The following is a 27,899-nucleotide window of genomic DNA, read 5'->3' as shown; positions in this document are numbered from 1 at the left end:
AAGACATTGAAGAAAATCACACGTCCTTTTAAATGTAGCGCATGTACGTTTATTTCTACACTTCTTGATGCTACTGGGTTGTAACATTAACATCAAGTTTACAACCCAGAGAAACCCAGGAGCTCTAGAAAGAATCCAATTTAAAAAGAAGAAAAAAGTGTTTTTTTTTTTCCCTATTTGTCTTTAAATCCCGTTGCTCCCATCTTTGTTTTTGTGTTTGCCGTTTCACTTCCAGCGGCCGCCCACCTTCCCTTTGCCGTGGACTTTTTTGCTGAGGGAGAAAAAAAACGGACAGGAAACGAGGAGTGAGGAGCCGGGAGGAGACAGAATCAAACGTGTCGGATTTTTGCATCTACTCACAATTTCTGAGCATGTTGGATTCTGTTCAGTAACACAGTAATCTGTGGGAGGCAAAGAAAAGTGTTCTTGGGATTAGCAGATTATTACTAGATTTTTTTATTACAGTTTAATTAAAGTTTAAGAAGTATTCATCACCCTTGAACTTTTTCACTTTTTTTGTTTGTCTTGCTAAAACCACAAACGTAACAAAATGCATTCATCGTCAGATCGCTTCACCTATAACAAAAACATTTTTCAAATAATCTGCCACAACCTGTGCTAATGTAGTTTAGTGCTTTTTCATCAATATAATGGAATTATTGAATAAAAACAAGCTCCTATATCTCTCCTGAAAAGTTACTTGTAAGTTATTTTTGTGATACTTCAAGTGTATTAAGATATTTGCACTAAAAACGAAACCAGAAACACTTGGTAAGATTTTGTGTTCTTGCAGTGTTGGTCTTCATGTTGCTGTTTATTCACTAAAGCTCTCTAATAACAAACAGATTTCTCACAGCTGCTCAATTTACAAGAAAATATTCAGCTCCTGCTGAATACTGGGTTCATGTTTATCCAGTAAAAAAATTTTTTTTGATTGTGCCGGATACGTGTATTTTTTTATTTTTGTTTTTGGAAGCACAGTTTTCCCATTGTCCTCAGTAATGTATATCACACAGCAGCTGTTCATGACCTTCACCTGTAACCCATCTATGTAGGTAAATATTGTACCTCTCAGTGCGTTTACAGTTGAATTCTAATTTGTGTGACACAAATGGATCGCTCACGCAGCTGAACCCGCCTTCCTCCCGTCTCTGAGGGCTCGTGAAGCGGGTGCTAAAGTTTACCTCATATCTCTGGTGCTTCATTTGCTCCATAAAGTCGAACTTCTCGGATTCCAGCTGATGGATCCAGTTCCACATCTCCTGGGCCCGGTTCCTGAGAAACACAGAGCCAGACCGTATGCTGTAAATTTTTATTAGCGTGTGACTCTTTGCACACTAATCAGTGTGGCTGGGTCAGTGTTCAGTCCTTTGCGTGACAAGGAGAGTGCCATGAAAATTCAGCCAAAGAACAAAATAACGGACCAGAGAAATAATGACAGCTGGACTTCAGGATTAGTTTTCATCTCATGTCTGGTTTGCAACAACACTTATGAAAGGCGACTGCATTTATAACACTGGGTTACAAAAGGTATATATATTTTTTGGAAGTTGTCTATGTTTTTTTCAACTGAACTAAACCAATTTTTTTTTTAATCCAAAAATGACATCCATTTTCCTCAATCAGGTCAGGTTTTTATTCTAACTAGATTTAGAGAAATACAATGTTCTGACTTAACTGATGACGTTTTTGTGATAAAACGTCATACATGTGTGCAAATTATTGCAAACGTTTCTAAATTTGTATGGCAAACATTCGATTTTATTTTTTTGCAAATAGTCACAAAACCGATCGCAAAACCCTGAAGGGACGGATTCCTGTCAGAGTTTCATGAGCCTGGAGGGTCGCCAAGCTTTACTTGTTTCCAACCAGGCTAACCATTGCTTACATATTGACGTCTTTTTAAAATGTTTGCAATTTTTAAGACTATTGTTGGTGTTCATGTATTGATCTTTCAATCTTTCAATAACACATGATTATCAGGTGATATTTTCAAATTTCCTGTCAACTTGAAAACATTTTTAACTTAAAAACACAACGGGCCGTACCACTAATACAAAAAACCCACCACTGCACAGGACGACCAGATGACTGTGATACATCTGGAAGGGACTCACCTCAAGCCGTCCTCCCTCATGTTGTCGATGCCTAGAGGCTGCCGTCTGTCGGCCAGCGTCTTCCTCTTGATCTCCCTGCCCGTCAGGCGCTTGCTCTTCCTCGACTCGGCCTGGTTTGGGGTTAAACAGCAGACAGTCATCCTCCGCTTTCCCTAATTTGTCACCATCGGCCCGAGTTGAAAACACCAGGCGAACTGACTTTGGTCAGGAAACCTCCGAAGTTGGCCCCCATGCCAGACAGCACTTTCTTCTTCTTCAGGTCATCGTCTGCCTTCTTTTTGGCCTCCTCTTCCTCTTTTCTGTGACGTTCCTCCTGCGAGGCGGAATGGACGAGGGATCGAGACTAAATGTCATGTTTGCTTTGCGTTATCGTTGTAGCATAGCAGATGTAAATGCCTTGCATAGGTTGATGAAGTACGTCCAACAGATGTACAGGGTTTCCCACGGGGTATCATAAGCCTGGTGCCCGCCAGGCTTAGATTGTTAATTTATTTTAGTTCGTTCTTAATTATTGCCTTTGTTTTTTTTGTTTAAAAAAAAAAAGACTCTATAGTTGGTGTTTACAGTAGGTGTTAATCTTCCAGTCTCCTAATAACGTATAACTATCACACGGTATTTTTAAATTTCCTGTCAACTTTAAACATTTTGTAACTCAAAAACATGGCTGCTGGCTGGCGGACTGGCCTGGCGCCCCGAACACCGTCCAGCTTTTCTGGGGGAAACCCTGGATGTGAAAGTAGGCGTACTCCTCTGACCTTTTCACATTTCGTCACTTGAATGTTTTATACGACAGAATCAAATCGGAACTGTAAAGCAAAGAAGATTCTACATGATTTTTGAACATTTCTTGTGAGATATGTTTACGGCTATGACGTTGCTAATGCAAAAAAGTGAAAAGGATACGTTTACAAGAACTCTACATGTGAGGTATAAAGTGTAAGTGGCAGGTAAACTTCTGATTTCATATTGTCAACAGATATGAAACAACAGCTTTATGAAGGGCTGCGGGTCTTTACCGCAATCCTGTTCTGTCGGTCCTTCTCCTTCTCGGTTCTGACCCTCTGGATCTCGGCCCTCTCGGCTCGGCGGTGCTCCTGGAGGGGAAAACATTTGGCCCATTCATTTCATCCCACTTGTGATCCAAACCGGCTTTGAGACTCGACAGGCCGCGCGAGTCTTAAAGTGATCTCACAATCCGCTCCTTGAGCCCAATGAGTTCCTCCTCGTCCTTCTTCCTCTGCTCAAAGTGAGCATCGATCAGGGTGTGCAGCTCCAGTAAGTCCTTCTCCATTCGCTTCCTGTGGATGTCCTGACAAAGTGACAAAGGAAACAGTTGAGAGATGACTGGCGATCAATCGTTCGACGTCTAGAGACGACCGAAGAGAAAGACCAGGACCAACTGTCAGTAACTAGTGGACTGAGAACTGGATCCACGAGTTAATCTAGGAGACGGTCATTGGGTGATTATTGAACCAAACTAACAGCTCACCTTGATGCTGCTAAAGCATTTTGTCCCATGATGGGACTGGACTTTGAGTTTTAGTTCCAAGCTATTCGGGGTTTTGTAGTAACATTAAGATCATTATATTTAAAGTGGAACAAACCATTTTCTTTTAGACGTGTCTAATTTCCTGGTTAGTCTCAGATTTCTCTCTGGCTTTTTTTTAAAGAATGAAATGAAGCCATCCGCTGCAGTGTTTAGGTTCACAAGGCAGGAGTCAACGCTCAATTCTGAACTTTTTATTTTATTTTATTTTTTTTACAGAATGTTGATTTTATTGTTTTGCAAGGTCATTTAGAAAATAAATCTGACCGCAATCAGACTTTTCTGTGAACGTTTGTGACCCCCAAAGCGACCAGCATGCACAGCGCTCTGGACAGAGCCGCGAATGCAAAGATGGATTTAAATACTTAGTAAAAATGAGCTGATAGTATTGTTACAAAACCGTAACAAGATGAGGGACTCCGCTCCATTTCCCTGTGCCACTCATCGCTTCCACATTCACCAGAGGCTTCCCAGTCGGTACCTTCTACTTAAGCTGTAACTTTAGTTGTGAACATGCCGCCTCTGTTTCAATCGGCTTCTTAACTTACGTCAAAATCCACTCGTTCTCCCTCAGGAATCTTTGGGGGAGCAAGTTGGGGCACAAGAGGCCTTTAAGACGGGAGAAGAAAAAAAAAAAGAAGCAGAGCTGAGTGAAAGATAGTGGAGGAAACAGCAGAAAGACAGATGAAGCAATGTGAGCTTAGGGTTACACCACCTACTTTGGCCTGGGGCGCTCTTCTTCTGCAGCGGAAAAATGCAGAAAATAAACAAATTTAGAGTTTAGGCCTGAGGTGAAAGAAAAGAATTGTGAAATGGTGAAAAGGACGATTCATCTTTTGAAAACGAGATGAGGAGACAGATGAGGAGTTTGGAAAAGCGTGGTGTCTTTAGAAATTACAGCAAACCAAGAATCCAACGACTTTTGTGTATTAAATATCCTTGACAACGAACTACCAATCAGGAAAACGATTTGGATCCTGACTGCTTAGTTTACTAGAAACACACAGTGTCTGAGCAGGACGTATAAAGAGTATTGAATCAAACAGACAAGAGACCACAGAAGTTATTACACAATAATCATCTCTATGGATGCCACAGATACACTGGGCTTGTAGAAAAGCATCTGAACTGTTCTGTTTTCAGGATGGTACATCCAACATTAATTAAAGGAATTATTTAAATCACTAACAGCTGCTTAAGTTGCACAAGAACTCTGCAGTTAAGGTTCTGATTCTTCACTGTTCTGTATTCATTTCCTGCCAAGGACTCAGGGTTTGGACACAGACGAGACTTTATGTAACATGTCAAGGTCCAAGTCATTTGGAGGATTTAGGGCCGTAGAAACAGAAGTTTCTGCCAAAAAACTGGAAAATGTCTTGAACAGAGTTGTTTCTATGCTACAAGGTGACATAAACCACAGCCAACTTTTAAGTTTACTTTTCATCTGGTATCCTGCAACATGTGGATAAATAAGTTAACCAGAGGATGCGATCTGTCAACTACCTAAACGGCCCCAACAAGGGGTATGAAACAGGTATGAATTATGAATCATGAATTATGAATGATAAACAATTTTCATTCATCTTGGTCGTGACATTTCGGACAAGAGGAGTGAAACTTGGACACAGTTGGGTGTTACATCCTGCACAATGACCCCAAACGTACATCAGAAGCGGGTTTTGGAGATTCTTGAGAGGGAATGATGTCAGCCCAATAAAAAAAGTGCAGGATGTGAATAAATGCTGAGTCTGTGCCCGGAGAGCAGCCAATGGGGTTGGCAATATTTGCCAGGACGTAACATGTAGGCACCGTTACGCTAGAAGATCTGCCTTAAATTGAAAAGTTGTGAAAGTTGAGTCCACCCTGAAAAAAGAGCAGTCCAACCTACATCACTGAAGGCCTCAGAGGACAGCAACACCTACGCTGACGATCTGACCAGAACTTTACCTTTAATCCGATGTTAAGAAGTGAGTCATGCTGGATTGATAAAAGTCAATGTTCTGTTTTTATGTTAGGTAATTATTTTAGGAAGGTTTTGGTTTTGCTCTCACCTTCCTCCTGGGCATCTTGGTCTGATGGAGCAGCAGCATGAAAGCACAGTGAGAGATGAACAGATGGCAGCAAAGCAACAGATGAATCGTTGATATGGGTCAAATGTGAACAAATGCGAACATGTCAGAGATGGGAATAGAAAAAAGTAAGAAATGAATGTAAAAAAAAAAAAAAGTGAGGATAGAATCATAAATATCAATAAAAACAAAACAAAGAGGATAAAAGCAGACAGACGATGTCGGCACAGTTAAAATAACCAAGTTAATATTGATTCTGCAGAAGCACAAAGTTGAACTTGTTGAACAGTTTGGACGTTCAGGTCCACTTTATTTTCTCAACACAACTTCACCAGAGCCAAACTCTCCTTTCATCCCCTAAAGTTGTGCTGAGAAAATTTCTGGAAAACTTTCAGCAAATTTGCCAACTATGTGAATTTCAGAGGAAGCCTAATATTAAAACCCTTCTTTGTTTGTCTGCACAATGAAACTGAATCTGACTTCTGTTTTGGGTGTCTGCGCCTTTAAAGCTCTGTGTGAGGGAGCAATGAAAACACAGCAGAATGCTTCATTTTGAGGTGGCAAAAATGTCAAGTGATATAAATACTTATGCTTGACACTGTATTCTAAGATCTGGGATAAAACCTCAGTCTCAAACTGACTAGTTAAAGTATTTTAGTTATATCTATGTATCTTTGCTAGGAGATGACGTTTGTGTTGTCAGAGGTGATTTATCGTACCTTGGTACTCCTGCTGTTCTAATGGCCCGGACCAACACAGTGACACCCAATCAGAAAGCAGGAAAAAGATGTTAATGCATTAAATAAAAACTAACAGCATAACATCTTATCAGGATGCAGTTACAATCTGCACAATGCTTCTTTCTTAATTTGAACCATACCTCCTCCATATTCTTCAGCCTGTTCAGCTTCCTCCTCCTCTTCCTCAGGCTCCGCCTCCTGCTCCTCCTCAACTTCTAGTCAGAAGCAAAACAACAGAGTTCAGAGAGTTCACCATCCGGAGGGCAAACAAGGACAAACATGTGTCGGTCCTGGAACGTACCCACCGCCTGATACCTGCAGAGACACATTAAAGTAAAAAGAGTTTGGAAACATATAGAGCGACATCATTTAATAAACCAGGATCAATGGGAGAAACTCCACTCACTCGTATTCCTCTTCAGCGTCCGACATGGCTGGAAATAAAAAGAGACACATGAAAATGGCTTCCTTCCTCCAATCTGAGGCGTGTGAACATTACAAACTTTCTTTTATTACCCGTCCATCACAGAGGAATGCACGGTGTGCTAGGGATGCCTTCACACACACACACACACACCCACACACACACACACACACACACACACACACACACACACACACACACACACACACACACACACACACACACTTGTGGAACATTCGACACACCTTCAGTAACAATAACTCCTATTTCTCTCCTTGTTATGTGATCTCCTGGGATAATGTTTCTACACGCAGAGGTCCTTGTTGATCAAATCATGTAAAAACCCATCCCTGTTCTCAATGTTTGTTGTGACGGTGTATTATGGTCATTATAGACAGAATGAAAAAAGGGGAAAGGAAATTTCTACCAAAAAGCCTTTTCACTCAGAACCCCGGTGGTGTTCCTCAGGGCTCAGTGTTTGGCCCAGTGCTTTCTATTAAGATTCCCTGTTACAGACAAACACAGCTACTGTCTTCTGCAACTTGGATCAGGTTTCTGTTGAATATAGCAGATAAAGACACGGGAATTTGTGGTTCTAAAGTAACAGAAATGTGACAATGTCTAAATAAAACATAGCCTAGAAAGGCCACATCCTTTTAAAAAAAGAAGAAAAATAGAGACAGTAATTGCACCTCATTATACTGTGTGAAAAATAAAACTGTGGTAACATAATACTGCCTACTGTCAGCTCAGAAGCAGGAGTGAGTCATCCGCACTATATTTTACATTATCCTGTGACTAATCACTTTGGAGGAAACACACACACACACACACACACAAACACATCGATAGATTAGGCTTTAAATTGTCTATCTGAGCTGCCATTGTCCTGACATAGACCCTGACACAGACGGATGATTCCCCAGGGCGCGGCCTGCTGACACCTTCCTGGCAGGGCAGAGTGGCAGATTGATGAGGTGTCAACAGGTGAGAATGCAACAGAGGGGTCAAACACATAGAAACCATAAACGATTGTGTTTCTGTCACAATCGTGACACACACACACACACGCACACACACACACACACACGCACACACACACACAGGTTTATCCTCTTGGACCTTTAACCCAGCTTTGGCTCCCCAAGTCACAGGCTTTCCGTCAGACTGGTTCTAAGTGGGTCGATGTGTTTTCAAATCAGTTACCAAGAAACAAGCTCTGCTAAAACAATCTGTACTTGCCCTTGCCAGATTTGAAAAAAAAGGAGTACATTTTCAATTCAATTAAACTAAAACTGATACTTCTGTGTTCACCCATTTGCTGACAAGTAGCTGACAAACGGAGAATCTATAACGAGTTTGGCTTTTTTAGTAGAAGTCAGAGGTTCATTTTACATTACAATAAACTTACAAGAAGACGACTCATCATGTCAAAGAATATGTTTTTTTTTTCATGTTTGTTTCTCTAATAATTTGATTTTAAACTTTATTTAACTTCTGCTGTCATGTTTTTTCTGCACTCTTTAGGGGTTTGTGGTCAGGCAGAATGTAGGGCAGCCATGTGACCGCGGCGTTAAATCCAACATCAGACTAAAGCTTCGCTGACAGCTCTGCTCCGTCTCTCCTCCGTCGGCTGTTGTGACAGCCAACAGACATCAAACAGCCTGGAGCAGCTCTGCTGTCAGCAGCACAGCAGTGAGTCTCTGACCTGCCCATGTGCTGCTACTGATCTGCCGTCACTTGGACTACTGAGGAACGGAGCTCTGGGAAGAAACCGACTGCATCTTCCAGAAAAATCTAGAACAATGAGTTTTACTTGCTGAAAGTCGATGCTTGTGCTCACGTTGAGCAAGGATATTTCACAGATTTAGTGTAACTAACCCCAAAAACCAACGTGTTGGATCCATAACTCTTCTGTAAAATCGAGGATATTGCTGGGCTTCAGACACGTGACCCGGATGACATGCGAAATTCAAATAGAGGGCCGGAAGGGGATTTCTCTGGTTCAAAACAAAGCAAAACTGATCTCAATGGGGACATTAACGGGGTTTTCCCCCTGACATTAGCAGAGCACAGGAAGATTTGCTAATTGTTGTAAAGGAAACAGTCATTCACAGTGAACTGCTTTGCATGCAAAGCAGCCGCATGTCAAATACTGGCTCATTAAATACAACAATAATCCTGCCTAGTGAAAAAAGTAAAAGCATAAAGAAGGTTTGCTGTGTCAGCAAACACTTGGAAGAAAGTTCTGTGGTCGGATGAGACTAATATGAAGGCAACAATTGACATATTGTGGCCATGAACATGTCGCAGCGTTTTTCACTGTGGTGGCAGCGTTGTACTTCAGCAATGCTTTTCCTTTTTAAGAGACTGAACATTATTCTCTCCCCAACATAAAAGACATCCAGAGTGGGAGGGTGTGAGAAACGTCTGGAAAGATGAATGAGAGGTGAGCATTTCAACACCTCTGTAGAAAGCTACCCGGAGAGGGGATGGAGGGGAATGGGGATGAAACAACAACAACAACAAAACCAGGGGATTTGGGGACAGCATCATGTTCTGAAGCCTCAGTGGTCAAGGACAAACTTTTGTGTGGGTATAAATGTCCGGCAGGCTGTGGGCTGGAGAGAAGCCAGCCGTGTTCTCGCTCAGGTTCCGGGTAAATGCAAAGGCTGCTGGGAAACGTGACTGATAAACGGAAGAATTTTTACAAAGATTAAAAAGTGACTTTAGTGGGGTTTAAGCTTCCTGGCGATGAGGATGTCAGCTAACGTTCAGCTGTTGCTAAAGGGAGGGCGGGGCCAAGCGCCAGCTGGGAGGAAACACGATACTGTCTGAGGGGGGAGGCTGGTCCAAATAAATATCTGATCAGATGGGACATTTTAACTTGATTGGTGTTGGAGTTGGTATCGGGGTCTGACCTGCAGGTGTGGCTTGTTGATGCTGATGTGCACTTTTTCATCTCAGAAAACACATGAGGTGTCAAAAATAGATTCCCTTTCATTAGAGGTTCATTTGCATTCATTGTAATTTTTGGAGTAACTAGAACCACATTTATCGACCTGCTATTACTCAACGGCAAATACTGCAGCTTAAATAGGAATAATAATAATAATAATAATAATAATAATAATAATAATAATAATAATAATAATAATAATAATAATAATAAATAAACTCTGAACAATTACAAGCTGTGGGTTTGTCTTGTACTAATACAATCTGGCAAGACTTATAAATTTTTTTTAAAGGACAGCAGAGACAGGGGGGGGGGATAATACTCTGTTTCCATCAATAAAAAAAAAGCAGGTTGAGCATCTCTGTCTCTGTGTTGCATTTTTTTCAGTCTGAAGCTAAAATTTGTTACCATGACTACCGTTTTTGTTTGCAGTTGGCTTTTGCTGCATTAGACTTTTTGAATTTGTCCATCTTGTGGTAAAAGTTTGATTTGAAAATGACAGATTTAAATTGAACGATGGAAAAGAAAAATGTTGGACTACTAATTGGTACAGTGAACATCCAAGAGTTATGGTGTTAAAATGTAGATTTCTTTTATTGTTTTTGTTAGCTGGTCCTAATAAAATTACAGTGTAGAGAAACGGCGTATTAGTGACTAATAGCCACAAAACAATACAGAGTTTGATGCTTTAGTAAGATGAGTAGAAACCAGAGGAAGTCATTTTCATTTTAGCTGCATTAGATCACAGAAGCTGTTAGATGGACTTAGAGATGGACGTACCTGTAAGATAAGGAGGTAGCAGCACACAGGAGACACACAGATGGACGGGAACGCACAGTACGTCCAGCACACACAGACAGACAGATTTTATACCAAGAGGAGGAGCGATATTATGTATATATATATATATATATATATATATATATATATAACTGACTGAATAACAATGAGTGCATGCAGGCTGTGGAATTACTGTGAGACTGAGCATACAATACAAGAATAACTGAGTCTGTCCACATATGAGCAGATATGTGCGTGCGTGTGTGGGTGTGTGTGGTCAGGGCTGGGGGCTATGGGCGGATTAAGCAGAGGCAGAAAGATGAGCACCTCAGAGGATTAGGGAGAACACAGGGATGACCTCACTGGACAAATGGAGGGGTGACACAGGGCAGGAGGAGAGGGGGATGAAAGGAATAAAGAGGGGCTCGGGAGGTGATGGATGGAGAGAGGGAAAGAGGGAGGGATGGAGGGATGTTTGGCAGTGATTAATTGTAAAGAGGAAAAAGAGGTTTTTGTGACCTTTTGTACAGTAGATGTTTTTCTACATCATATCTCTAAATTTAGTGTTTAACCCGTGAAGCAGGCAGGAGTGGAAAAGAAGTTGAAAAAAATAATAATAATTTGATGTTATCACTTATGTTTTTGACCCTTAGAAAAAAAAAGTCCACATTCAGTGGTCTCAAACTGCAGTCCTCAAAGGTTAGAGGTCAGCATCCTTTACATCAAAAGTGTCAAACTCAAGGCCCATGGGCCAAATCACGCCCGCCATAGCTTTTTATGTGGCCCTATAGATTCTAGACTTAATACTAAGTGTGCTCACATTTTATGTTGTCAATCAAATGAATGCAGTTTTTTAAAATCTGTTTACTGTCAAATTATATCAATCAAACTATATCCCTCCAGTTTCTTGAGAATTATCATGGAAATTTCCGTAAAAAATCAGCAAATCCCCTGCACTTTTTTGCATGAACACATAAATGGGAGTTTATTGCAGGTTTAGCTAAAACAATTTTAAAAACTTTCTTACCTGCTTTATCTCATGTCAGATTATAGTCCATGATCTGTACAGAGTAATAAAAAGTTGCATTTACCATTATAAATAAGAGCAAATATCGCAAATATTTCCAAATTAGCACCATAAAATTACACAGTTTATATATTCAATATTTCAATGGGCTACAAAAGTCCATAAAGATAGAATTCATTCAGGTTTTTTCCTATATTTTTAAATCTTTTTTTTTTTTTTGTGTTGGCTGCTTCCCATATGACTTCTAAATGTAGAGAATTCACAGTCAGGTTTGTAATGTGACTGTTTTTCTCTACAGCCTTAATATGTTTTGGGGATATTTATAAAATATGTGCTTTCCTGTTATGTCGAGGCGTCAGAATTGGTGTGACTTAATCTGTGAGTAAAGACATTCAGCCCTCCAGAGTGATGGCCGGCATCTTACTCTAATGTTTATAGACAGATAAGTGGAAGTGTGAAAAGTAACTGCAAATTGTTGAATAAATAGACATGTGACAAATGACAGATTATTATTCTTAATCGATCATTTGGGTTATTTAACTGTTAGCTTGGTGCATAAGCCTGTAACAGCTGTTCAGTTTTCCAGGTGTTTCCAGTGATGGATGAAAAGCCCAGATCCTTCATGGAACTTCTTTAGAAATGTGGACGCTAACGTTAGCATTGGGGACGTCTGTGCTGCTGCTATATGTTTAGCATTCAGTTGCTATTTTAGGTACGATTAGCTTCACCGATAGGCTAATGCCTGTTAGCACTACCTGAACACAGTAACAGCTTTTTCCAGCGTCCAATCAAATCGATTTGTTGAAGCAGAAGTTGGCCAATAGAAGCGGCTCTGTCGACCATTTCCGTCTGCAGATGTCACCTGTCCGCTAAGATTAACGGCGCACCAGAAACACACAAGTATAAAGGTTCCACTCTGAACTTTTGTCTGTGTTGAAACACAAAACAAACAAAAAAAATTGCAATTAACTGCGCTAACGTTTTTAAGGCGTTACAATCCACACAGTCAATGAGTCATAATTAATTAGTACGGCTCCTAATAAAATTAGAAACAGATTTCACTTTTAACAAAAAAAAACTTTAATTGTCATAGCATTTCGTTTTTTTTGTAGGAAAAAATAAATAAGATTCTTCAGCAGCTTCATGGCGTTGACGAGCCCACCGGCATGGTGACAGTGAGAATCTGTAAGAAACAACAGAAACGATACATTTTTTACACTGCAAAGCAAAAGGGATAAAGCTGCATATATTGTGAACGTAAAGAGCAAATTTTGTGGACGCAGTTGTAGAAACCAAAGAAGAGAGGGCTCTCCTTTCCCACCTGGTGAGTTCTGCGTACCTGTGTGCTCTTGTTGTACTGCGCCACACTGTTCTGCTGGTCAACCAAGAACGGGTGGAAGATGTCCAGGTGGTAGAGCGACGGTCGCGCCGTCAACACCAGCCGGTCCTCGCCGACGTCCAGAACCAGAGAGCGAGATGATGACTGCACAGAGAACAAGGTGACTCGCTTGAAACAAACCCAGCCCTCTATAGTGTGAAGGAATTTTGGCATAAAACACATTTTCTTTGTTAATATTTGGCAAAATAAGGCGTTTTTTTAATGCTGCAGTATGTAACTTTTATTTTTTTTTAATTGTTTACATATTTGTTGGAACTGTACTATGGTATGAGACAATCTGGGAATAAATTGAGCTCCTCTGCCTTCTCCCAGTGCTAACAACCAATCAGAGCCAAGAGGCGGGTCTTAGTGCTGTCAATCACCCTTCTTGCTGTCTGCTACATTGCATCTAGCAGCCCCTGTTGCGAATGCTAAGGATAGACGACTGTCTGGTAATCTGCCTCACATTCCAACACACACTAAGACACCTGTTGACACATACTGGCCCAAAGCAGCTGCCAACGGCGTGTCAAAGAAATATTCCAATAAAATCTCTAAAGTCAGGTTGTGAACAATGACTTGTCACAATGATTTAAGCAGATCAGTACAGACAGATAGATAATTATGTCAACTGAAACACATTCTACTGTTAAGACTTAAAGCACAAACTGGTCTGAACCGGCTCCTCGATGCTTTCAATTGTGTTACTTTTGCGAGGTTGTCGAATGTCGTGACTCGACACAACAAACCGTCCAGCAGGTACGGAGGGTGAAGCCGTACGTCTCCGGCTGAGTGTCAGCGACAGCTTCTGCTCCATGTAGAGCGGCAAATAATAAAACCAAGTCAAACATGTCATGCTGCGTAATGTCTGTTGGCTCTTTGGCAACAATAATACTTTAATTATGGGGTTCTGGCTGCAGTACCAACAGAACATGGATGAATCACGATCAGGAGAATCTTGTTTTAGATTGACAAGTTGAAATTTTAGGCCTGGAGAAAATCAAGACATTTCACTAAAAGTCTATAAATGATAAAGATGTGTTTGTTTCACTCCAAGCAAGCATTTGCAGTTTATCTCTCCTCCCAAACGTCCAGTTATAAAGTTTAACCTCTAAACAAGCCCCAGTGTTTTGGAACTGACCTCGTAACCTTTCCCGGACTGATGGGTCAAAATAATTGCTTGGGTAAGATCTTATCATCTTCACGTCCCATAAACTCTGTTTTCTCATTTTTTTCATTTGGTCACTAAGGACCACAGCTTACCACTCCAGGGAGCTTTATCTCTGCAATGAGGTACTCCGGGTGTCCAGTGGGGGGCTCCACCAACAGCGAGCATTCTGGTCTGAGCACAGAGAAGATCAACACATCCAAGTCACCAACGTTATTTTGATGCAGCATAAAGGGCAGAGAGAGTAAGACTGTCTCACCTTTTAACACATGCTGGGGTGTTTTCCCTGAGGGCAGACAGAGATTCATCCTTCATTCATCATTTACACCATTTCAGAGTAAAATTAAACCTTCATTACTTCTAATGTTGCCTCATGCCAGGAACTGCAGCTAGAGGACAAATAAGAGACTGGCACAGAGCATTAGAAGGCTGTTGCATTAAAACTGCAACGTGCTTCACTAAGATTTCACGTGACAAAAACAGTACATGGGAATTCAGAATCGGAAGGTGAAATGTGTCGATAGAAAAAGCAGGACGGTGCATCGATTGCAGTTTTCTGGCTGATCATCATTCCCATGCTGATTTATTTATTGATATTTACAAAACTGCTAAAAATGGCAACACTGAGGCTACGTCTGATGCAATAAACCAACTAATGACATACAAAATTAAAACAAGCTCAATAGTTTCCATTTGCATCATGGGTTATTTTGCTCATCTGTTTCTACTACAAACTGGATGACAAAAGTCTCCAGTCTTTTCAGAGTTTTAGTTGTAATAAATAAGGCTCATCATGCGTCCTTTCACTCCACTTTACGTTGGTTTCTCTCTCGCTTAATCCCGATAAAATACACTGAAGTTTAAGGTTGTGATTCTAACAAGTTAAAGTCGTAGGAAAACTTTTCAGGGCTGCAAGCGTTCAGCGTTGAACGGAAGCGACGTACTGAGGCTGCAGTTCCTGGATCACCGGCCTGCTCTTCGTCCGGATGTTCTGCTCACTGACAGAGCCGAGGAATTTTCTGTTCTTCAGCACTTTCCAGTCTGCACACACACATCCCCAAACCGTGTCTCCACGTGGTCTGACATTATCAGAGAGACAGACACACGAGCTCAGACTCACCTCTGTTTAGCTCCAGACTGTATTTATTCTCCAGGCCCTCCACAGACACCAAGATAACAAACTGCTGGAACAGAGGGTCCTTCTGCGAAACACCGTCACACACAACACTTCCTTTACTGCGCTGTAAAGCACCAAGCATGTTAAACGTGCCATCTGACAAGTCACCTGACTCTTCTGGAAGAAGTCCTGGTTGATGACGACGTCATAGGCTGTGCAACCCTGAGAGTCTGAAAGACAGCAGCAGATAGGTGGCGCTATAATGGAATGCAGCTGCTCAGATTTCATGTAAGTCCAGAGTTTCATCCACATGTAACTGAGTGTTCTTTACTTTTGTCATCTGTAAGATAAATTTCTTCTTAGTACTAGATGTTGTCCCAACAAACCCATGACACTTCAACAACATTATTTTAACTTTTATCTGAAAACAGCGTCTGTCTGTTCTTGTCATTTAGTCCTCTGTATTAATTATTGCTCTAAAGGTCTTGCCATACAGATTTATTAATCTGTATTTAGAATAGAATAGAATTCAACTTTATTGTCGTTGCACTGTCACAAGTACTACAAGCAATGAAATGTAGTTTGCGTCTATCCAGAAGTGATATACAGGATATAAATATTTATTTACAGGTGTACAAGACTAAATATGAATATAAATATAAATATGGGAGCTATTTGCACAGATTGTACAGATTATACAGAATATACAAGAATGTTAGGAAATGGATTATATATGTATTAGTAGGTTTATGATACAAGATAAATAATGGCAGATAAGATTTACAGATTACATATGTGTGTGAGGAAAATAGTCTGTGGTGTGTGTGTGTGTGTGTGTGTGTGTGTGAGAATAGTCCATGTGTTATTGTTGTATGAGAGGATAGGGCAGTACAGTCCTTAGAGTTTATGTTTTATGTCAGGAGGCGTTCAAAAGCATGACAGCTGTGGGAAAGAAGCTGTTCCGGTGCCTGGTGGTTCTGGTCCGTCGGCTTATTTACTTTAGTTTCTAAGTTTATTCTTGCATTTTGTTCTTCATTCATTTCCATTTAGTTTCCATTGATTATTATTATCTTCTCTTGATTTATTATGTCCTCTTTTGTTTCTTTCCTGTTGTTAGATTTATTTTATTGTTTGTTTTGACGCTCACCACCAATAATCTTCACTCATCATGCTATTCACCTGCTGCAACACCTAATCATCATGTGTTTCACATCATGTATTGATTTGCCACTCATTGATTTTTCACTGTTCTCTGTTTATATGCCCTGATTCATTTCTACTCTGTCGCTCCGTTCTGTGCCCCGGTTCTCCTGTGTCAGAGTTTTGCGCAACGTGCGCGTTTTATTTTTAAGCGCCCCCCCCTTTTTGTAAAAATTTCCAGCAGCGCCCCCTGCCGTCCTCTGAACGCCCCTGTTGAGAAACGCTATTCTAAACCAATAAAAAGTTAATAAAGGTTAGTTCAGAATGTCAAATACTGCAGCACTATTTTGACTAACCAAACCTTTTGACCGAATTACAGGTCACATCACAACCTCCACATTTCCGTCAATCTTAAGAAATCTGTAGGCTTTGGCTTTTGCTACATACTGTTGTCAGTTTCTGCATGCGGCTCGCCCAGGCTCATCGGAACTCTGTATCCGCTGGGATCCTCCGACTGGAGTAGCTGCACAAGCTCCTCTCTGGAGAGGTCAGGCGGAGGCGGGACGGAGGTCGACTGGCAGATGTTTATGAAAACCTTCTGCTTATCTGGCTCTGAGAACGTCTTCACACAAAGACCTGGGAGGAGGAGAGAGAGGAGAAGCGGAAATGAAAGTATTAAAGAGGAGAAAGCGAAAGGCAACTATAAAGACTCCAAACTTCGTATCAAAAAATATGTCTTCCAGATGTTTTGTGTCAGGGGGTGATGGGAGGTCAGCCCAGACTAAATAGGTAAAAATGTTACAATTACAACATTTTGGAATGCAGCTGCATTCCAAATGTTGGAAGAGAGCAACATAACATGTTGCTCTCTTCCAGTTTACACCCAGTAAGGCTTAAGATGATTCAAGATACAAAATGATGAAAACTTAAACCCTCCCAATGACATAAGAACTGTTCTATGTTCTATCGTTTATCGACGTCCAACATCAACTCTGTTGAGAGACTTTGGGACACTGGGTGTTTTCCCACCTGAGAGTCCAGTAGATTCGGTTTGATTGTGAACCAAAATTGCCACATTTGTTCCATTTTCAGCTGGTACGGTTCGCTTCCACACTGCACTGAGTCATCCCAGTTAAAAAACCCAAAAAAACTTCTCACCCCCTTGCCTAAAGGGGGCACTGCACCACGAACCACTGAAGGATACAACAGGGAAAACTTTGAATCAATTGAGAGCAACTTTCTTTTTCACAAAATGTAAATAAAAATGGAGTGGCGTCAGATTTTAGCGATCGTAGGATTTCCCTTCTGTCGTTGGCAAAAGACCACGAGTCGCTCCTTCTGTTAGCGAGTTTGTTTTGGTTGCATCTATACAGTCGTAGATGATGTAGTCCACTTCCTGCTTTTGGAGAGGTCTACTGTCATACTTTCGAACCGCATCAGAGTTCACTTTAACAGAACAGAAACCCAGGTTTGTAGGCAAACTGATGTTTGCTTTTTTTGGTCCACATCAGAGTTCATTTACGAAATTGTCACGCCTGGATCAAAGGGGGATGACGAGTGGCTCTATACAAACAACTATTTATTTTTACAAAAATATGGCTCTGGGATATACGGTTCAAAATATGGTTCAATTAGGGGGCCAACCCATCTGCCTGCTTCCTGAAAAGAAGAAAAAAAAAAGAGAGACACCTAGTGGACGGGAGGGGAACGTCACAGCATGAACGCATGAATGTTCATGCTGTGAACAACAAACAAAGGAGAGTTTGAGTATGAAACTCTACTTGAGTTTGAGAATGAACAGGGCTGCTGTGAATGCGCCCTAAATTACACTGGTTTGTTTTTTGTCCTTCAGACTTCCACTGCAGCAGTTCATCAGTTTGAGGTGCGGACTTTAGCTGGAGAAGTCAGGTATGAGTTTCTTTCTGTTTCCGATATTTCAATCTTGATTATTTTTGTCCTTTTGGACGACCCAAGATTTAAATGATGGACAGAATTTCTTAAATAAAACATTACGATTCCAAAATGTTCACCTTTCCACCCCCATTCTTGACGGTAGCGATCAGGGGTTTCAGTATTGCTTGCTCTGCTTTGTTCCCCACCTGGCATGATCCCGTAATCCTACTGTTTGTTCAGGCCCTGATGATTTGAAGTGCCTGGTTGACACTTACCTTTATGTTTCATAATAATTACCTGGTTGAGGCCGGATTAGTGTGGAACCTGGAGCTTCTGCCTGCAGCTTTCCCATCGTCTATACAAACAACAGTTACTTTATTATCTATGTGTTTGGACAAGTCATGCATTCTTTTCTTTTGCTTCCTTCTCCAACTGCATGCGTTACAACATATGTTGCTGACTCAGAGCATTAAACTACTTTATTTAACTGCATTCTATATTTTCTTCTCATTGCGAATTAAGTAATAATAACCTTGTAAATAAAACGGTAAAGAATTTCTTCTTAATTCCCGTGTGCAAAACATCCATGGTATGTAAATGTTGTGCTCGTAAATCGGAATCTGGAGTTGTAAATACATTTAGCCACTTTTAAAATCAAAATGTCTGACAAGTTTCATCTTTGTGCATCCAAAAGACAAGAATTTAACTGACTGAATTTTCAGATTTTGTCTGATAAAAACGAAGTAAGTAAATAAATTGCCATTTATAGATCAGGAAATTCATGAAAGAAAATTCTATATAATTTCAGAATGAGATTTCCCTGCCTCAGCCTATATTTATTTTGCTTGACATTCCATAAGGTTGTGGTTTGGATAAGTATTGCTGGTGTACCTTTTCATACCAGATGTTTTCCTTCCACTCAACCTTCAATGAAAATGTTTAAACAACCAGCCTCTTTAGCGATGACCTTCAGTCACCAACCCTCCATGTGGAGGTTGTTCATAACCATCCGGTCAGCAGTCTTTTTCAAAACATTCTCATTTTCTGAGACACTGGTTTTTGGGTTTTCAGTATCTGGAAGCCACAAATGAAGGCTTGACCGAATTCACTCACTATTAATCAATCATTAAAATATCAGCTTCAGATTCTGAAATGAAACTTTTCCATAATAGTCTAATTTTTCTGAGAGCTTCGTGTACAATACAAGCTCTACTTTGTCTAACTCTCTTATAAAACACCTTGAGATCAACCATTGAAACATCAAAATATACGATCATTTCAAACTTCTTGCACTGTGAATACTAACGGCAAACCAGGCGTGATAAAATAAGGGAAGGATGTTGACCTGGAACAGCAGCTGCTGGTAGAGTTCCTCTTGTTGCTGTGACTCCAGCTCAGAGTTGAGAAGCGACGAGTCAGTCATCCTCAGCTTGAGCTCAACGCTGCCAAAGTGAAAATACAAACACCATGATTGACTCACATAAATATGACACCCATCCAGTTAGAGCAGTTAAGACTGTCATAAATCTGGCAGCTTAATAAACACTTTACATTAATGAGTTATTTGACATTGAAGGCAGCTGCTATTAAGGCAGAAAAACTTTGAAGAAAGACTTTGCTGTGTCAAGTTGTATTCATTATGACAACTTTATTATTTATTTATTTTTTTCTAACTTGCAAATTTTTTATTGAAATTTTTAGAATACTTTGAAAAAGAAAAATCAAACAATACAAAACAAATATAAAATACGGGGGGGGGGATTCTTATTCCAGTATCACAAGATTCAAGGTTACGGTTCGTATCTAAAATTAGTCCTGTAACGTTCATGTGATGTTTATCCATTTTTCCCATTTGTCCTGACATTGCTCTTCTTCTGTCCTCAGCCTATGTGTTAGAATCTCCATCTCATATAATGAGTTCACAGTCTGTATCCATTCCTTTGTGGTGGGAGGATCAGATTGGCACCACTTCCTAGTTATTACCTTTTTGGCAGCCACCAACAGAATTTTACACAAATCACAGTCATTATTAAGAACAACATTCTCCAAAAGGCCAAGATATAAAACCAGACCGGTCTTAGGTAACCTAATATTATTACAATCTTCTTGTGTATCTCGTTCCAGAATTATATAATTCTAGGACAAAGCCAAAAAATATGTGCATGGTTAACATTCAATGCGCCACAATTTCTCCAACACGGTTCAACAGTAGATTTGAATTTACTGGTAGTTTTGGGTGTTATAAAAAAATCAGATTATATTCTTCCAACAATCTCTTGTTTTTGTTTTTTTATTTTATTTACTCGGCATTGAAGAATATAATTACAGTAGTAAAGTGAGCTTAACATCATATCCATGCTTGGTTTAAGATTATGCTAGCATAAGAACACAAACACTCACTTATAAAATATTGATGACAATTCAAGTCTGCTTGCCAAATAAAAATGCTTTTTTTTTTAAGGAGAACTTGGTCTGCATTCAGGATTTATTGATTTATTGATACATTGGGTGTCCTATATCATCATCATAACATCCATCCATCCAAGAGGATGAAGGGAGGAAATCTCGTTAAAACTCAGATTCCTCGCCCTGCCTCCTCTGTTTTATTGACTCGCAGTAAATCTCTCAGAGTAAAGCTGAATGTGGGCCCTCTTTGATCATCCACCAGCAAATGTTTTTTTCTCCTCTTTGTCTAATGTACGACCGACTGCATAACAAATGGCAGGGGACCAAACTATTACGTCAGCTGCGGCAAAGACATACCATTGACCACAATGACATCATCCTCGTACCACCACCGTCGGACTGTCTCAGGATCACAGCTCAATGGATTGGTTTGGGTGTTAAAGACATAAACATCCCTTTAGTTTAAGATTCTGGATCCTACAAGGACATGTTAGAATTTAAGACAGTAAATAGTGTGACACAGATCCAGATTCATGCGGATGAGGCAGGCACAGTTTTAGAGACCGTATGAGAAAGTCCATAGACAGAGGAAACCTGTATAGGAAACCTTTAGGTTTCTACATCAGGAACTTTCTTCAGTAAATATGAGCTATCTGGGGCCACAATGAAAATACATTCAACACTTGTCAGCTTACACATTCATAGGGAGTTTGGAGTAATTTGACAAATTTCTAAGAGTTTAACAGAGCCAACTGTAAACAATTACTGGTTAGATTTTAATGCACTGAAGAGAAGCCAGTCTCTCACAGTACAGCAGCAAAAACACAACATTAAGACTTCAGGCTACAAAAACATCCCCAGAAATTCACATGTGGTCACAAAATTTCATGGGATTTTTTTGTAAGCAGGGAAAAAGGCTCAGTGTCATGTAATGAACTCTTAACAGTCCTGACCTTTACATTTGATCCAGACCAAGTTACAGAGTATGAGACTAAAAGAAGCAAACAAAGGAGGTTCTACTTCACAATAATCAACACATTTGTGTTTTCTTCCAGTTAATTTAGTTCATGTCTGTCACCTGTGTTTCCTGATCAGTTACTGTCTCGTGTAGTGTTTAGGTTCCAGTCATTCCTTTGGCTGGTTTGGGATTCTCGCGCGTCTTAAGCCTGCAGTTTGGTGAATATGTCATGTCATGACAAGTCTTTGTGTTAAACAAATCTTCATTATGCCCCGTCGCCGTTTGCATTTCGGTTCTCCCACGTCTCCACCTTCCTGACACTTGATTCTTGTTCTCATCTGAACTCTAGCCATCTTGGGCGGTCTGATCTAAAGGGTCCAGTTCTAAATATGCACAAAATGTTCAAAGCACACTGAAATCCAATCTGGCAAACCTCATTAAAAGAATGTGAGAAAGCAGAAGCATCTCCGGTCGCTAAGAACAAAAGTCATAAACAGTTTCCCTGAGGCAAACAGCTAACAGGATGTTTTGAAATCTCTAATTACGTCGATGAACCAAGGGCTCGCTGCGATCCGCTCATCCAGCTTTCTATGGTTACAGACGTTTTTCTCCACACTAAAACACACATTTTGAAATCTATGCCTTCCGCACAAATAACCTAAAAAAAAAGCATAAGATGAACAGAAGACACACATGATTTCATCAAACGTTCAAACACACATTTGATCTGAAATAGATGGAAAAGTTTTACGTCTGCAGGAAGTTATGGGTAGAATAAAGCCAAAATCACAAGCGGCGATGTAAAACCTCCTTAAAAAGCACAAGGCTCTCGTTCCACATACAGGAATGAAAACGTGTGGAAGAAAACAGACCATCTTCAAGAATGAAGCTTTTAAAATTGCCTATTTAGTGAAAACTGGTATTAGGACTAAATTCTTCTTTCACATGAAAATCTTCAGCATAATGGACACTAATACGCATTAAAAAGGGTCAAGGTATACCAAGGTCTTACAAAAATGATGCAGAAAAAGAAAGTCATATAAGGAGGAGGTGTGGGTGAAAGGCAGGATTCTTGCTCAATGTATTACTGTCTTTATAGGCCACAGTGGCAAATTCACAGTCCTGTCATTGCAGCCCAGGTGACTGAGAGGTCTGATGTTGCGTGCACACACTCTCGGATACACCCCAAAAAATCTAAACTTCAATGGTGTCGCAGCTTTCCCTCAGCCTGCCTCCATCCCTCTCTGCTTTATATGCAGAGCAGATGTGCATGACTATGTTTCAATCTGCTCTTATTTCCTCTGATTCTTCTGGTTCTCATTATTTCATTCCAGCAGCTTTGACAGTATTCTCCCAATGGGAGCTACCACAACATGCAGCCAAAGTGAAAACACAATGAATTCCTCATATAAATCCATCCAGCGATAGTTGTTAAGAATGTCATAAGTGGAAGCTTAATAAATATTTTACAATAAGAGTTATTGGACGTTAAGTTTTTATTTGAATGGTATAATTAATAGGAGCATGCGCAAATAGCATATTAGGGCTTTAAAAAGCATTTAAAAAGCTTTTTTTCTTTGAAGGAATAATAGAGGAATAGGGTACTCCAAAAACAGACATTAGCTTATTAGTGCCCATTATACTTTTATAACAAAAGGTAATATTAAATGTAACCACGAATATGCATTACAGACTCTTCATGAACAAGTGTTCATTATTATTAATTATGATTATTATTAACAATCGCGTATCAAGTTTACATGTGCAAAACTGTTGTAACGTAATGAAAAAGACAGATAGTTGCAAATTAGCCTAGCTTGAGCTTGTTAGCCCACGAGCCGAACAACTTCCGGTTGTCTTTGGTAGCTATTCAACTTCCTACAGTGTATCCTTTGTTTTTTATATATTTTAGCACGTCTTGCCATGCCTAAATAAACCCTTGCTTACTGTTTTAAATCGTCCGGTGAAGCATCAGAAGGCACGCTGTGTTATCTTCCTCGTAGCAACAACATTTTCCGTTGCGAGCATTTCAGAATAAAAGCATCCAAAGCAGATCCAGAAGAGCAATGAATCCGCAAGTTCGCTGTGAAACATGTCACTCACACAGAAAGAACAGGGGGAGCCCAAACACTTAACACCTCCAATAAAACACCAGCGCTCTGTTAATTTTTAAAACCAGCAGTTTTAGTTACTCGCCCCCATTTTTTTTCTCCGCGGCTTCATGGAAGAAGAAAAAGAGAGACGCTTTTTTTTTTTTCTCAGAGCGAGTTAAAATATTCAAACCCTTGGTATGGAGTTTGACTTGATCATTCTTACACATATATTCTTACACATATAATTTACTTTGATGTACAAGATACCATTAAACTCTTGACTACTGTATGTTTGGAGTTTTTATCCTGCTGGAATGTGACCGTCCCTCAGTCTCACAGGCTGTAACAAGCGTTCATCTGTGACGGTAATTCATTCCCTTAACAATTCCTAGAAAACCTTTCTTGTAAAGTCATGCATTAACTTGACGCAAATTGAAAAAATAAGCAGACTGATTTTTAAAAAATGCCCACAAGGACAACCTAGTTCCAGAGTAAATTTTATGCTTCCATCATAAATATTGCCAAGACAGTAACAGACCAGTAACCAGGAACAAATGTAAATTCTCATCTTTTTCTTTCTTTTCTGAGGAAATGCTCAATTTATATATATCTAACATTTCTACATGTGTTTATGTCAGAAATGGGGACTCGAGTCACATGACTTGGACTCGACTAAAACTCGAGTCATTAAAATCAAGACTTGAGACTTGACTTGAAAAAATGCTCAAAGACTCGGACTTGACTTTGACTTTCACACCATTGACTTGGGACTTGACTTGAAGCTGTTTACTTGAAAAGACGATATTTTATTCACAGTCGTAAAATTTAAAACACATATTATTCATAAAGTGGCCCCATTAATTCGTCTTACTCATTCCGTATCAACAGGTGCAGACCGTTCCTCTGATTTTCCACACTCCGTATGTATGTGTGCATAAGTTGTCCCACAACCAATCAAATGAACAGAATGCGGGAAAAAAAACGAGATGAAAAAAAAACGCTCCAAGCAGATATGCTTCTGTGAGTAATTTCTTTTGGGTGAATCAATCATGAAACATCCAACTTAAAACGGTGTGAAACATGCAAAACCTTCAAGATCAATGCCAGGTGAGGCTCGCTGCTGCCTCATCGACTTCACTTCCGAGCATTTGAATGGGAAAATGCAAAAATTCAACAATTTTGAAAAAAAAAAAAAAAAAAAAAAATCAGAATTGGTTAAACTAGATGAAAAATAGGTATTTTATAGTACAAACCAGAGGGTGAAAATAGCAATATAAATGATTTTACCATTAATTTTTTCATGATGACATTCATTGAAATACCGTCTCCAAGTGGTAAAACTTTGTTAGAAAACAAATCAAAATCCAGTAATTTTGTTATCCAGAGCCGGATGAAAGTGGGGAACTGATAAGAGTGGGTGGCCGTCTATGTCGTGCTGATGACCTAACCTTCTGCAACTTTCACCCGATGGTTCTTGATCCCTCTAATCCAGTGACCAAGCTGCTTATCCAGGACTGTGACCGTCTAGCTTCCCGGACCAGAACTAGTTTTTTCACAGCTGCAGCACCACTATTAGATCCTAAAAGGCAGGGAAGCAATTCGGCGCTATCAGAGAACCTGTGCAGATTGTCAAAGATGGAGGGCGAGACCTACTGTCCCTAAAATGGCTGACCTGCCTTTAGCTCGACTCCGCCTCTTCAAGCCAGCCTTCTTTTCCACTGAACTGACTGCTTTGGTTCTTTTGACGTTAAAGTGGGCCGCCGTTTGGAAAAAAGTTGGGGGATAATATTTAGCCAGGACATTGGAACTTCAGCAATCGCTAGCTCCACACAAGATCCAGTTCCACTTCAATCCTCCTGGAGTTCCTCACTTTGGAGGACACACCAAAACACACATTTATGCCCATCCATGTTTTGATTGGATCAAGATCTATAATACAGTTTGGAACACATAACAGTTAAAAGGATCCTGATTCATGTCTTCATTATTCTATCTGCTGCACCTCATCCTAACATCTGGTCCTGAGCTGAATCCTGGTGTTCTGGCCGACACTCCAGGTTGAGAGCAGTGATGAAAACGAACAGTGTCTTACAATCCTTCAACCCTAGACCAAACTCACTTATTGGTCTAGGGCAGTGGTCCCCGACCTTTTTAGTACAGCGGACCGGTCAACCCTTCGTAAATTTTCTGCGGACCAAGGGGGTATGGGTGGAGGGTGCGCCCGTTGTGAGGATCAACACTGATGCAGTTGTTTCTTACTCATTCAGCTGCATGCAAGACGTAACCGACAGCAACCGGTTTAGGATTTTCAAAATAAAAGCTCCTCCAGACTCAATACATAGAATGGCCATATTTAATTATTTCTTGTGTGGCCCGGTACCAATTGGTCCACGGACCGGTACCGGTTCACGGCCCGGTGGTTGGGGACCACTGGTCTAGGGTATAATATATCACATATATTCTTACACATATAATTTACTTTGATGATGATGAATGCTTTATTGATCCCCAAAGGGGAATTTGATGTACAAGATACCATTAAACTCTTGACTACTGTATGTTTAGAGTTTTCATCCTGCTGGAATGTGACCCTCCCTCGGTCTCACAGGCTGTAACAAGCGTTCATCATTGACGGTAATTCATTCCCTTAACAATTCCTAGAAAATCTTTCTTGTTAAGTCACGCATATGACAGCTTGACAAGAAAAGTTGTAAACTGAAAAAATAAGCAGACTGATAAAAAAAAAAAAAAAAAAATGCCCACAAAGCCTAGTTCCAGAGTAAATTTTATGCTTCCATCATAAATGTTGCCAAGACAGTAACAGACCAGTAACCAGGAACAAATGTCAGTTGACTTGAAAAGATGCTCAAAGACTCGGATTTGACTTTGACTTTCACACCATTGACTTGGGACTTAACTTGATGTGAAGCTGTTTACATGAAAAGACTTGATATTTTACTCAAAGTCTTAAAATTTAAAACACATATTATTTATGAAGTGGCCCCATTAATTCATTTTACTCATTACGTATCAACTGGTGCAGACCGTCCCTCTCTTCTATCTGAAACTATGATAGATCCACTTCATAAACTGTAAACTGAAATAGTAAAACCCTGACTCATAATTTCTACTTTTCCATTGATGGACATTCATTCTAGTTTAAAGAAAAAAGGCCAACAGCCGCATAACGTTCAGATACAAATTATGGTAGTGGAATTTCATTTTTTTCTCCGAAGAGTTTTTGCGGCGCTAGTGGCTCATATTTTTTGTGACAGTAGGCAGACAGAAAAGAGGGTGAGGGAGGAAGACATGCGGCAAGGGTCGCCCAGAACGGGAATCAAACCCATGACGTCCGCATCGAGGACTAGGGCCTCCAAACATGGGGCGTGCTAACCCCCTGCACCACCACAGCACACCCCAGGGTAATGCAATTTCTTTTATTCTTTTTTTCCCCCGCCAGGGGGTCTTTTGTGGGCTCTAGTGTCCCTTATTCGAAAGTCGGCTGACAGGAAAAGGGGGAGGGAGAGGGGGGGAAGACATGCGGCAAACGTTGGCCGGGTCCGGGAATCGAACCCGCGACCGCTGCGTCGAGGACTGAAGGCCTCCAAATGTGGGTTGTGCTATCCCCCTGCACCACCACAGCACACCCCAGGGTAATGTAATGTCTAAGTATAATTTTCAAATAAAGTTCAGTTAAGGACTCATTTTCAATAGTCATTATCCTGAACTTCTACCTTGATCATAAACTGGTTTTAGGTTTATTAATCCTATGCATTTAGTAAAATGTTCTTCAGATGAAATGCATAGTTTAGAGTAAATGTTATTTTAATTTCCCAGGCAGCAGACCACACTAGGACTGTGTGACTCCACAGCTGCTTGTGACTCATTAATGTCAGCAGATGTTGGCAGGTATGATGTAATCTTGAGATTCTGTTTCAAACTGAGTTCATAAACCTCTGGGAAAAATTTTAAATTTCCCTGATTTTACTTCAGCAGGCCGACAGTCTTGGCTCAGACTTGAGGAAAGGTTTTCACAAGTCAGAATCTGAGCTGTGAAGCCTTAAAGGAGGGTCTAAAAACCATC

At 40.3% G+C, this 27,899-nt stretch overlaps 2 protein-coding genes across 8 annotated transcripts; both read right to left on the bottom strand.

The window, feature by feature from the left end:
* Positions 1–26: 26 nt before the first annotated feature.
* tnnt1 (troponin T type 1 (skeletal, slow)) lies at positions 27–12,549 on the bottom strand. Of its 5 annotated transcripts, none has more exons than XM_044099211.1 (15): positions 12,418–12,549; positions 6,879–6,906; positions 6,774–6,787; positions 6,613–6,687; positions 6,452–6,469; positions 5,715–5,735; positions 4,383–4,404; positions 4,212–4,272; positions 3,310–3,426; positions 3,134–3,211; positions 2,317–2,430; positions 2,118–2,227; positions 1,185–1,275; positions 361–401; positions 27–271 (listed from the first exon to the last, which is right to left on the bottom strand). In XM_044099211.1, exons 1-15 carry the CDS (start codon positions 12,503–12,505, stop codon positions 226–228), a joined length of 924 nt encoding a protein of 307 aa, XP_043955146.1. In that variant the 5' UTR covers positions 12,506–12,549; the 3' UTR covers positions 27–225. The 5 variants fall into 5 exon arrangements, with proteins under 5 accessions (XP_043955146.1, XP_043955148.1, XP_043955149.1 ...); XM_044099213.1 differs by lacking the exon at positions 12,418–12,549 and adding an exon at positions 10,636–10,718; XM_044099214.1 differs by lacking the exon at positions 12,418–12,549 and adding an exon at positions 8,778–8,854.
* Positions 12,550–12,706: 157 nt separating this feature from the next.
* On the bottom strand, positions 12,707–24,133 carry pih1d1 (PIH1 domain containing 1). Of its 3 annotated transcripts, none has more exons than XM_044099216.1 (12): positions 23,670–23,798; positions 21,122–21,241; positions 19,704–19,800; positions 18,656–18,713; positions 16,913–17,101; positions 15,494–15,555; positions 15,329–15,410; positions 15,153–15,249; positions 14,468–14,494; positions 14,304–14,382; positions 13,002–13,145; positions 12,707–12,845 (listed from the first exon to the last, which is right to left on the bottom strand). In XM_044099216.1, exons 3-12 carry the CDS (start codon positions 19,779–19,781, stop codon positions 12,804–12,806), a joined length of 858 nt encoding a protein of 285 aa, XP_043955151.1. In that variant the 5' UTR covers positions 19,782–19,800; positions 21,122–21,241; positions 23,670–23,798; the 3' UTR covers positions 12,707–12,803. The 3 variants fall into 3 exon arrangements, with proteins under 3 accessions (XP_043955151.1, XP_043955153.1, XP_043955152.1); XM_044099218.1 differs by lacking the exon at positions 23,670–23,798 and adding an exon at positions 21,843–22,244; XM_044099217.1 differs by lacking the exon at positions 21,122–21,241 and having other exon boundaries at positions 23,670–24,133.
* Positions 24,134–27,899: the final 3,766 nt, after the last annotated feature.

Source organism: Gambusia affinis, linkage group LG19, assembly GCF_019740435.1.
Source record: "Gambusia affinis linkage group LG19, SWU_Gaff_1.0, whole genome shotgun sequence".
NCBI classification, from domain to species: Eukaryota; Metazoa; Chordata; class Actinopteri; order Cyprinodontiformes; family Poeciliidae; genus Gambusia; species Gambusia affinis.
Note: the sequence above shows the minus strand (reverse complement) of the source record. Positions and strands in the feature narration are given on the sequence as shown.